The sequence below is a fragment of the Pan troglodytes genome, chromosome 21 (assembly GCF_028858775.2).
Source record: "Pan troglodytes isolate AG18354 chromosome 21, NHGRI_mPanTro3-v2.0_pri, whole genome shotgun sequence".
In the NCBI taxonomy this organism is placed as follows: domain Eukaryota; kingdom Metazoa; phylum Chordata; class Mammalia; order Primates; family Hominidae; genus Pan; species Pan troglodytes.
In genome coordinates this window covers 27,176,901-27,189,316 of record NC_072419.2, presented here as the reverse complement: position 1 = coordinate 27,189,316, position 12,416 = coordinate 27,176,901, and the positions used below count along the sequence as shown (strand labels likewise).

Sequence of the window (12,416 nt, the reverse complement as noted above, 5' to 3'; positions counted from 1 at the left end):
CCTTTGACTTGTTGTGTAAGATTTTGTCTATTTGGGAATATTCTTAGTAGCTCAGATACTTGGCATGCATTTCATATCCAAGCCTTTTTGAGTGTTTTTAAAGTCCATCCATTTTGTGAATTTGAAAACTTACCCAGAAGTGGTGATAATGATAGGCTTGACCTCAGAATAAGCTGGAAATTACTTTTGTGGCAGACCGACAGTATCTAAGCATGTAGATACACATCGTCTTGCTGTATTCTGTGTTTTTCTTTGTTGTGTGCTAACAAAAGAAAATGAAATCAAGAAGACCAATATGTATTTTGGAAAACTAAAAAGCATGATTTTCACTGCCAAATTAGTTTCCTGACCAAATTAAGACCTGAAGAACAGTGAGTATGTCAAGCATTCATCTAATCTAAGATCTATTCTGAATCTTTACTTTTCTCAGCATTTCCTATATGAAATGTTTAAGTGGCAAGATGGGATCAGAATATGATCCTGGGATGTAGCTGGGCTGCCAGGTCCCTTAAAGGAGAATGCGTGAGATAATAGGACACCAAGTTACTGCTGTGCCGTTTGCCCAGGCACTGTGAAGTGCATGGAAGGAAGCACAGAAAGCGTGGGGAGAACTCACTGGGACCAGGTTTCCATCGATGTGAGGTAGCAGCCAGCTGTTGAGAAACTGCCAGTAGAGAAGCCATGTCTCTCAAGTAGGGGGCTTGTCTCTTAGAACTTCAGCTTTCCAATGTGATGAGAATATTCTAATTAATAATTTGAAGATTATTGTGGCACACATAGAGATGGACTGTACATATTCCCCTTCAAGAAAGAATGTGCTGCCCAGCTACAAAAGTGGCGTTAGCTGATGGTTTCCAGCTCTTCACACCTTCGGCTTTCCATCCTTGGTCATACTCTTTGCATCATGGCCCCAAGCCAGTAACTGCCAGAGGCAGTAGTACAAGGGCCTCGCCATTTCTGGTCACACTGGACTCCTCTCATCTTTGCTCTGGAGCTTCCACTAGGCTGGCAGAGATTTGTCAGCTCTGCCTCGTGGTCTGAGGCTCCCCTTTCTAATCTTGCTGCCGTCTTTTCCCTTTCACAGGTGTTAGTCCTCAGTAGGCCATTTGTACTCCTATCTCCTCCATTGCAGCATGTTTTCCAGAAAACTCACCTTGCTATTATCATTAATTTTTTATCAAAGATACCAAATTGGGGTCTATAGTAAATTTTTCTGTTAAGAGAAAGTTTGAGTTAAAGAACCAGAGGATCTAACTTAGATGCAGGTGCAGGCTTGTCTTCATCTCTCGCATCTGGTGATCCCCAGGCCATCTCCAGATTGTGTTTGTGGTCCTAGAGTTGCTCATTTGGCCTGGCAGCCTAACTCCTGAGACCCTCATTCTTATTCTCAGTTCCAGAGTCTTTGCATTTCTTGTTCTAATCTCTTTGCTTGTGATTTTTTCCTGTAGGTTGTAAACCAGCTTGGGTTCTTGATCCTATGTGCCCATGGGGATGTTTGAGTTTAGGTTCTGTTGGTAAGACAATGCTCACGTGGGTTCTTATTAAGATATTCTGTAGAGAGCTGTTTTACTTATTCTGATTCCCTTTTAATGTAATGTAACTTGACATAACATAACAACCTAGTTTTTATATTTAGCTCCTTTTTTTGTGTTATCCATCTAAAATTAATGTTAGAGCATATTGCAAGGGGAAGACTTATTTTGATTTTTTTTCCCCTTGAAACAGCCAGTTTACTTCTGTACAATTTATAGATGGATCTGTCATGCCTGGCATTTGGTGTCTGGCTTACAAAGGTTGTGTGTTCTCAAGGCAAGAGATTAATATTGAGCTCACTTTATTTAATATTGAAGTCATTTTGTTATGTGACATCAATTTCCCCACATTTTCTAATATGTTTAACTTTTTAGAACTAGTTGTGCATATAAATACTCGTAAATGTTTCTAATCTTTATAATAAGTAAGCATACAAATAGCTGGCATATCAAAGATTTCTCCTTGGATTCGAGCACATTAGCCTCTGGCTTTTGCTTTACCTTCATTTTACCTTCTTAGCAGAGCTCCCTCAGCTCATGGATACCTCCAGAGCTTCATCTTGTCTTATTTTAAACTCTCTCAAAAGAGAGCTCTCATGTACACACAGCTTCAGCTGCTTCCCATATCTGTTACCGTCCAAATCCTGCCTCTGTACTCCAGACCCATTTACACATTTGCCTAGAAGAACATTTCCAGTAAGGTCATCCCTTGACACCTCAAATGGCAGGATGTCCAGAATCAAACTTGACAGCTTATTCTCCTCGGGTCTAAGATTGCATCTGGATTTGATCTCTTGGATAAAGGTGTTGCCATCTACAAAGCCACTGGGAGCCATGGAGACCTCCATTTACTACAGCCCCTCTACCCACTTATCCTGACAATTTTATCTCCTGCATATCACTATTATATGTTCTCTTTACCTGGCCGGCCTTGATCCAGGCCTTCTTATTTCTCCTCTGAAATGCTACCATTGCCTCTCTTTAGTGACTGTGTCTACCTCCCCTCTCAGCTGCCTCCAGTTCACCTCCAGCTGGAACCCATTCAGGGACCACACTGCTCCCATGAGGACATTAAGCCCCCAGCCTCGTCTGCCTCTCCAGGCCCATCTCCTCCCCTTCTCACTGCCTACCAGCCAAACTGACCCTCCTGCTGCTGTGGTTCCTGTAAGGCAGCAAGCTGTGTTTGCCTTCTAGCATTCTCCCATGGCATTCCTTCTGTCCCTATCCACTAGGCGAATTTACTTCATCTTCTAAGTCTCAGCTCAAGTGTCCTCATTTCCAGGAAGCATTCCATGAAGCCCCTGCTGAGGTGAAGCTCTTTCCCCCTTACGTCTGTAATATTTCGTGCAAACGTCTGTCAAGGTTTTTTTTTTATTTAAAAAATTTTTTTTTGCTAACTGATATTCTTTTCTTTATCATCTCTCTTGCCCACTATTCATGAAATCTTGGAAGGATTACATATTTTATTTATATTTATTTTATTTTTCAAGAGTGAAGTCTGTTGTCTGGTGTGTAGGTATTTTTCACTCAATGGGATTTGGAATGCATGTGGGTGTGTTTGAGTGTTTGTCAGAATTATCGTGTAGTAACATTAGATATGAGATACCTTTGAGAGTTATGGGCTTGAAAGATAAGGTGACTTGAATAGACTTTCTCAAAAGAATACATAGATACATTTGGCCAACAAGTTTATGAAAAAACGTTTGACATCACTAATCATCAGGAAAATGCAAATTAAGATCACAATGAGATGTCATCTCACACCTGTTAGAATTACTATTATCAAAAGGATGACAGGTAACAAGTGTTGGTGAGGATGTAGAGAAAAGGAAATGCTGGTATACTGTTGGTGGGAGTGTAAATTAGTGCAGCCATTGTGGAGAATAATATGGAAGTTCCTCAAAAAAACTAGAAATAAAATTACCATATGCCCCAGCAATCCCACTTCTGGCTTTATGTCCCAAGGAATTAAAATCAGTATGCAGAAGAGATATCTGCACTCCCATGTTTATTGCAGCATTATTCACTGTAGTTGAGATATGGAAACAACCTAAGTGTCCATCAGTGAATAAATGGATATAGAAAATGTGGTATGAATACACAGTGAAATACTATTCAGCCTTATAAAAGGAAATGCTGTGATTTGTGACAACATGGTTGAACCTGGAGGACATTGTTGCCAAGTGAAATAAGCCAGGCACAGAAAGATACTGCATGGGGCTGGACGTGGTGGCCCACGCCTGTAATCCAAGCACTTTGGGAGGCTGAGGTGGGTGAATCACCTGAGGTCAGGAGTTTGAGACCAGCCTGGCCAACATGGTGAAACCCCTGTCTCTATTAAAAATACAAATATTAGCCGGGTGTAGTGGCGAGCACCTGTAATCCCAGCTACTTGGGAGACTCAGGCAGGAGAATCACTTGAACCGTGGAGGCAGAGGTTGCAGTGAGCTGAAATCATGCCAGTGCACACCAGCCTGGGCGACAGAGTGAGACTTTGTCTCAAAGAAAAAAAAGATACTACATGATCTCATATATATGGAATCTACAAAAGTCAAATTTGTAAAAGTTTGGGGATATTCTTAACTATAATTCTAAAACTTATTAGTTTTTTGGCCATTAATTTCATGAAATTCTTGCCACCAATTTCATTTTCTTGTCTCACTGAGTTGTTTACAGTCTCATTCTCTTTGTTTTCACTTTTCTTCCCAATCCTGTTCTTTGTCCAGAGACTAATAGTGATTATAATGAAAATGGGAAGGAGATGGTGAAAAAGAAGAAACCTGGGGAATCTGTCATTTGGGAAATTTTTATTTTAATATTTAAGAAATGGCTATTATTTAATTAAGATAAAAATAACATTTTAGGTTTTTTCTTGTTTTCTTTTGGAGGGAATTAAACTTGGGACAGTGATCTCTTTAAAACATTCAGGTAAGAAAGCTTGCCTGGGGCAAGTGAAAGAAACTATCTCATAGGAATACAGCATGAAGTGCAGTATTTATGTTATTGTAAATAGTTTCCTTTTCCTCTTCTAGAACTTACCTACAGTGAGTAATATGGGCCTGTCATGAAAATGTGTAATTTCATTTGTTGTTTATTTTCTTTATATCTTTTTTTAATAGAAAATACTGCAGTTTCTACCTGAACGAATTTTCTTTCGATGGCATTACCAGAGTATAGGTAAGAACAATTAAAAATTTTTTAGTAATATGAATTTCTTCCAGTTGAATTTTCAGTAATGTTTTATATAATTGATATCATCAAGATAGCTTATAGAAAGGAATATTAATAAGGGTATGGTATTATGGTAATGAAAACCAAGACAAGTTCAACCCTGACTTTGGAGACAAATATGTCTCTCTCTTCCTCTGTGTGCTCCTTAGAGTATAGTTCATAGGCCAGCAGCATAAGCCTCACCCAGAAGCTTGTTAGAGATGCAGAATCTCAGGTCTCAGCCAGACCTCCTGAATCACAGTAGTGTGTATTTTTTTTTTTTTTTTTTTTTTTTTTTTGAGATGGAGTCTTGCTCTGTCGCCTAGGCTGGAGTGCAGTGGTGTGATCTCGGCTCATTGCAACCTCCGCCTCCCGAGTTCAAGTGATTCTCCTGCCTCAGCCTCCAGAGTAGCTGGGATTACAGGCATGCGCCACCATGCCCGGCTAATTTTTTTTTTTTTTGTATTTTTAGTAGAGATGGGGTTTCACCATGTTGGCCAGGCTGTCTCGAACTCCTGGCCTCAAGCGATCCACCCGCCTCGGCTTCCCGAAGTGCTGGGATTATAGGTGTAAGCCACCGTGCCCAGCCAAGAGAATTCTTGTTCTTTAAGCCTTTATCATTGACTGAAAATTATTCTCTTTGAATGCTTTAGGATGTGGCATTGAGAGGAAACTTGAAATAAAGCAAATTACCACAGCTGCCTTTTCTGTCCAGCTTTTAACATCTAACATCTCATCCCACTTGAATATACACAGCACAGCTGGAGTAATTCTGGGAAATCAATCGTGAATTCTGCCTTCCGTTTTAAACAGTGTCTCCTTCAATCCCCTGCCGTACAAGAGTCTAGCATTTCCTACAAGATTTCTTACTTACCAGATGATTGTATTTGTGGAGAGTGTGACCTTATGATGGAATCTAACTCTGTTTGATCATTCATTCATTCAAATATTTGTTGAGGGAGAGACATTTGTGTGCAAAGTTCTGGGACAGAAACTAAGAATATATCACCATTCTTGTATTGTATAGGCCTTTTGCCCAGTCAGGGGATAGATGAGAAAAATAATTACAGCAAAATTGTCTCTATGAAAGAAGTATGATGATAACAAAAAAGAAAAGTTGAATAATTCTGTTCAGAGGAATTGAGGAAGGCTTCAAGAGAGGTAACTTTGATCTGAGCCTTGAAAGATGAACAGGTGCAGTTTGGAAAGGGTTTTCTGGGTGGGAGATCAATATGTACAAAGTTGTGGAACCTGAAAGAATGCAACATGATTAGTGGATATTCCAAAATTCCAAATCCTAAATTTCATTTAGGATTATTCAATTATTAAAATTGAATTGACTGTTATAGAAACTGAATTATTTGAAGTTATATGTTCTTAATTTAAAAAAGTGTATATGTCAATTGAACCAAATGTGTAAATCATTACTTTAAGATTGTGCCTTTATCTTTAAATATTTCAAATACACAAAGAAAGTTTTCCTTTAAATTTTAGAGAGTTCTCCATCGCATTTCTGCTTAATTGAGACTTTCAGCTTGTGTTTTTAAATTAAAGTAAAAATAAAAATTTAAATGTAAGGTATAATCCAAAGAGACATCATGGGGATTTGTGGTGCTCCATGGTACCGTAGGAATGGCTGACAATGAGAAATAACTGCATGCAGTATTTTTTATCTGTGCTACATATAATCCTTCTTCAATTTTGTTTATATCATTTGTATGAAAACTATGCTAATTTTCTTTAGATAGCACTTTAGAATGTCTGAAGATTAGTAGGCTCTTCACAGCATGAATAAACTTATTAGGACTATGTGTGAAAATTAATTTGCATTTGTGTTGTGAAACTATGTGTCTAGTAGGCAGTGTGTAGTATTATTTTAATTCTGCCTAATACCACATAAACTGGTTAAAATTGCTGGTACAAGTAGCTTTTTACCCAGTTTGGCAGCATCTTAGCAAGAACAATGACTGGAGGCCTCAGACTCCTCAATTGAGATTGCCAAATACTGAGTTTCCTGAGCCATCTAATAGCAGTATGTGTTGTTTATCTGGTGTGCAGAACAAGCTGGTGCTGTAAAGTGGTCAGAATGAATAATATTTCAGAATGTTGAAATATGAGCATTTGCATGTAAAATAATCCACATTTATTACTGATGCTTATATACTTAAAGTCAAACAGGCTCTTTTCAGACAAATATATTTTTGCATAATAATCATATTGGGTGGAAATTGGTGTTGACACAGGTCCACATCGCTTCTACAGTGATCTTTACTAGATGTGCTTTGGAATCAGGCATTTTCAGATTTTAGAATGACAATGTGGTGCGTTGATGTACAATGAAGCAAATAAATTAGAACATCAAGACAATCTTAACATAACACTTCCAGTGGCCTGGGCAGCGCCTTCTCCTCCCGGCCCCAACTAAGCAAGTTATTATTTCTATAGCTTAAGATAAGAATATGTACCATTAGTGGAATATCTACACACAAGATAGCCTTATTCGGGTGTTGCAGGCATATGAATTCGATTAGGTTCTGTCCACTAATGACTTACACAGAAGAACTTCAGTTTTCCTATAATCTTTTGGATTTTGAAATGGTCCATAAGAGATTATGGATTTGTAATTATATACATATATACCTCACTGTACCTATTGAATTATTTCCAGTCTATTTGGATTTTTAAAACTGTTACCATTAGTCAGTCCAGGTCTTGACTGAGTTGTTGTAGAAACTTAGAAACTATAGGGAAATACCAGGTATCAAAGGAAAGGAATATGCTTTAAATATGTCCTCAGCATTGGCATCCTGACTTTTACAAAACTTCTGAGTCTTGGGCAAGGAGGGGCCTTCTCACCAACCAGTGTCTGATATTCTAGGTAGCAAATATTCCTTACCTACTAGGGAGGACACTCCTATACTAATGTCTTACTAATTAAATGTTACTGCAGCTGGTGGGGGACAGGGTATTCTGAAATGTTGGGTTAAAACCTTGAAGTTGTAGTTATACACCACTGATGCGGTATGCTTCTTGTCCCACACTGCAAATGACAGTGTCTCTAAGCAGAGAAACCTAAAATAAGGGCAACTGCTGTATTCTATGAGTCTCAAAGGCCACATTTTATCCTGAGAAGGAAGAAAATAGTTTGAAACATCAACCACTACAGTGCTTGAAGTCTGTTTCTTATCATGTCATCTTATTTTGTCTGTAGAAAACAGAGACATTCTATTTCTCTTAAAACTGCTTTTAAAGGGAAGGGATAGTCTGCGGTTTTTCTTTGTTTTGGTTTTTAATGGCTGGCTCCTTGCTTTAAATCGTTGAATGAGGAAACATATTTGAACTCGTAAGTTTTGCAATGTGAAATGAACATGGGTTCATTATTCCATCTGGAGGTATTTCTTCAAGTGATGTTTGTAGAGCAAGATGACCAGGGGAGTGGTTGGCACAATACTCATGAGCTCTGCATTGTACGCTAATATACAACTCAACTATTTGTAAATTTCCATTACCGACTACAAAAGAAAAAATTGTTTATCAAATTTTTTCTGAAGTCGTTTTTTAGGCCAGTAAATCATGGTGGATAAAGGTGACTGCTTGACATCTCATTTCTGGGCAATAATTAGAACTGATAGAGAGTGAGGCAATGGCAAAGAATCGCACTGGCAGCAAACCAGGGATATTTGGTATAAGGGCAGGCTGCGCATCGTCAACACAGGACCTAAGTTGTATGTGTGTTCACTTTAAGAAGGCTTACTGCTCTGGAGCCTCTAGAAACCAAGTTTCCTATCTCATTCAGTGTACAGTGCTGTGCCCGAACTCAATAATTATTTGTCAGGTAGGCAGAAGGATATATTTTGTATTAGAGATGTTTTATATAAAAAATGTTAAAAATGAATAATCCCTAGGTTTAAAGGGGTGGGGTTCAGTTATTGGAAAATTCACATATGTGCAATACCTCTATGTTTTTTATGAGTCATTATTAAATCTAGTTTGTTCACCTAGGTTTTTTATATACATAGTGTAAAAACCAAGGGCCTAACTAAGCTGAAAATTTGTTTTTTGCTTTTTAAGTGTATTCCAGGCTTTGGGCCTGGGACTAACCAGTGGCCCCACATTGCCTGGGATGTGAACATAGCCTCTGACCAGTCTCATTTCTCAAGGTCCCTACTGCCCACTGGGTCCTAACTTTTCCTTGGGAGCCTGAGTCTGGCAGCTTTCCCTGGTCCCCTCATTCAGACCATACCATACCTCACTCTTCCTGAGAGAGCAGGGTTTCCCTGTGCACTTCACACAGGACTCCCTCAGAAGTGCATCACAGCCAGGCTGGGTGAAATCAGGGACCCCACATGCCTCCATGTTCAGCAGGAGATGTCTGGAACTAATGCCCCTGGTAGCTTAGGGGCCAACTCACCTGGTGTTTTTCCATGCCCTCTCAGGGTGCTTTTACCGTTACTGCTCTGTGCTTCTTCCCCTCCCAGGCACTTCTTTGTGTTTTGCCCTCTGGGGGGTCCTCTTCTTGTGTTAAACAATAGCCCTGAAACCTCAGCCTCTTTCTTTCACCTCCCTGACCACCTGAAACCTGACTTTTGTCTGAAGCTCCTCTGTCTCCCTCAGGAGTGGGGGTGAGATCATGGTCTTTCTTTTCTCCCATGCCAATTCTAGACATCAGCCACCATTCCCTCTGTGGAAACCTCTGTCCCTTTTACATGCCATCTTCTACCTCCTGGTTGCTGCCATGTCTTTTGACCTCCTGCTCGCTTGCCTTCCCCCCATCCCCCATGGCTTTGTTCTCTCCTAGCCCTTTTCCTTCATGCCAAGTTACCCATCAACCCCCACCGCAATCCTCTGTGCCTCAATGGCTTCAGACACTGATCTCTGTCTTGACCACATCCTCCATTCTCCTGATCTTTGACCCAATCACTTCCAGGTCGCCTGATCTTTTTTTCTTTTTTTTTCTTTTTTTTTTTTTTTTGAGACGGAGTCTCGCCCTGTCTTCCAGGCTGGAGTGCAGTGGCGCGATCTCGGCTCACTGCAAGCTCCGCCTCCCGGGTTCACGCCATTCTCCTGCCTCAGCCTCCCGAGTAGCTGGGACTACAGGCGCCCGCTACCACGCCCGGCTAATTTTTTGTATTTTTAGTAGAGATGGGGTTTCACCGTGTTAGCCAGGATGGTCTCGATCTCCTGACCTCGTGATCCGCCCGCCTCGGCCTCCCAAAGTGCTGGGATTACAGGCGTGAGCCACCGCGCCCGGCCGATCTTTTTTTCTTATATTAAAAAAAAAAAATATTTACGGGGGGTGGTTAACAATTTATACACAGTAAATTACATATATTTGAAATGCACATTTTGATAAGTTTTGACATAGGTATACATATATGAAATCATTACTACCATCAAGATAATGAACATAGGTACTACCCCCGAAAGTTTCCTCGTCCCGCTTGGTAATCCCGCTCTCCCATCTTTTCTCATCTCATCCCCCAGTCCCTAGGCAACCACTGATCTGCTTTTCTGGCCCTTGTAGACTAGCTTGCGTTTTCTAGAGTCTTACATAAGTAGAATCATGAAGTATGTACTCTTCTTTGTTTGGCTTTTTTCACTTGGCGTAATTATTTTAGGGTTTATTTATATTATTTCATGAATTAATAGTTCATTCCTTCTAATTTCTGAGTAGTACAGTATTCCATTGTGTGGACATGTCATAATTCCATAATTTATTCAGGTATTGATGGTCATTTGGATTGTTTCTAGCATCTGGGGCTATTATAAGTAAAGCTACTATAAACATTTATGCTCGTCTTTGTGTGAACATATGGTTTCCTGTCTCTTGGGAGTGGAATGGCTGAACCATGTAACAGTGTATGTTTAACTACTAGACTGTTTTCCAAAGTGGTTGTACCATTTTATATTCCTACCAGCAACATAAGAGCTCCAGTTACTCCACGTTCTCTTCAACATTTGTTATGATCAGTCTTTTTATTTTAGTGATAGTGGTATCTCATTGACTAATAATAATAATCTTAAGCATCTTTTTATGTGCTTATTTGCCATTACTTTGTCTTCTTTGGTGAAGTTCAAATCTATTGCCCATTAAAAAAAATCTCAGATCGATGCCTTGGAAATATTTTCTCCCCGTTTCTGGCTTGTCTTTTCATTCCCTTAATAGTGTCTTTGGAAAAGTTGAAGTTTTTAATTTTTAAGAAATCCAGTTAATCAGTTTTTTCTTTTATGGATTGTGCTTTTGGTGTCATGTGTAACAAATGTTTGCCTAACCCAAAGTCACAAAGATCTTCTATGTTTTCATATAGCAGTTCTATAGTTTAGGTCTTTGATCCATTTTGAGCTAATTTATGTTAATTTCAAATTTTTAGTGGAATGCTGGTTCCTCATGCTTAGTGTGGATCTTGTAGTGCCAGGAAGTTCTCTGTTCGTATTCCACTGGCCTCTTCTAGCAGGCTTGGCATACCATTAGCCCAGAGGGAGTTTCTCTCTTTCTTGCTCCTTGTTTGATGCTGATGGTGTACTGCATTGTGTGTAATTTGGTTTGAAGTGTGATATTGAGAAGGAGGTTTTAAAAAATTAAAACTAAATAAGAAAAGATTTCATAATGTTAAAGTTTTAGGTGAGAAATATCTGTATGATCTCCTGGCCTTAAAAATATTATTAAAAGATCTTTAAAAGATTGTTACTTATTCAAAGAGAAATTGTCAAATGTGACAATTCTTACAATCTAAAATGAGAAGCAAAGAAATAGATTTTGAAAATATTATTGATGAATTTGCTTTCTTCAGAGCCAGGAAAGTAATATTATAATACATTCTTTGTTATAAATAAAATATTTAAACTAATGCTGTGAGTTTTAATACATCCAATTTTACATTTTTAAGCTACTTTAATGTTCTGCACAAGAAAAAAAAAATTAAAAGTACATAGAAACACACATACAGAAGTATACCCTTTTTCTTTTCCCTCTGGTTCCTATATGGTTCAGCGGAACATTAGTATTTAAAAATTTAATATTGTTCATTATGGATTCTTTGCATTTTTTAAAATGCAATTTTTAAAAACCATTGCATGAAAACATTTATCTTGATTAATGAGTTTTTTAGTATCCCTTAAATTTTTTTCAGAATCTACACTCTTCTCTCACTAGTCGCAGCCCTGACGTTTTTACTGCCTCTTCAAAAGTAGTAAGACTTACATTCAAAGGATATTTATGGTTAAAATGTAGTAAAAGTTAGCCAATAGAAATTAGAAATTCATAGAATCAGCCCAAGTAATTAGATCTTATTTACTTATTCTTTCAGTTATTCCCGTGGTCAAGGCACAGAAGAGGTGGGGTGGGTATAATTATAGTTTGGATAAGAAGTTTAAAAATCCAAACAGGCATGACATATATAGAGGAACTTAAAAATTAAAACAAAATGAGAAATGACTTGATAATGTTAAAGTAGAAATATCTTTGTGAACTTTTAAGGCCTTAAAAAATACCTACAGAGGGCTGGGCGCAATGGCTCACACCTGTAATCCCAGGACTTTGGGAGACCAAGGTGGGCGGATCACCATATGGTGAAACCCCATGTTTACTAAAATACAAAAAATTAGCCAGGCATGGTGGCGCATGCCTGTAGTCTTAGCTACTCAGGAGGCTGGGGAACAAGAATCACTTGAGCC

At 38.8% G+C, this 12,416-nt stretch overlaps 1 protein-coding gene across 20 annotated transcripts in view; it reads left to right on the top strand.

Moving 5' to 3' along the window:
* RALGAPA2 (Ral GTPase activating protein catalytic subunit alpha 2) overlaps positions 1-12,416 on the top strand; it is a 326,217-nt gene that overhangs the window by 54,588 nt on the left and 259,213 nt on the right. For 15 of the 20 annotated variants that reach the window (XR_010154291.1, XR_001712145.4, XM_063803184.1 and 12 more), the window contains one exon: positions 4,652-4,709. The exons of the other annotated variants lie outside the window; for them this stretch is intronic. Coding sequence is in view for 8 of the 15 variants with exons in the window: in XM_063803184.1 (XP_063659254.1) it covers positions 4,652-4,709 (58 nt within the window). In the remaining 7 variants the exon portion in view is untranslated. The remainder of the gene's footprint in view (positions 1-4,651; positions 4,710-12,416) is intronic. 20 annotated transcript variants of the gene reach the window in all.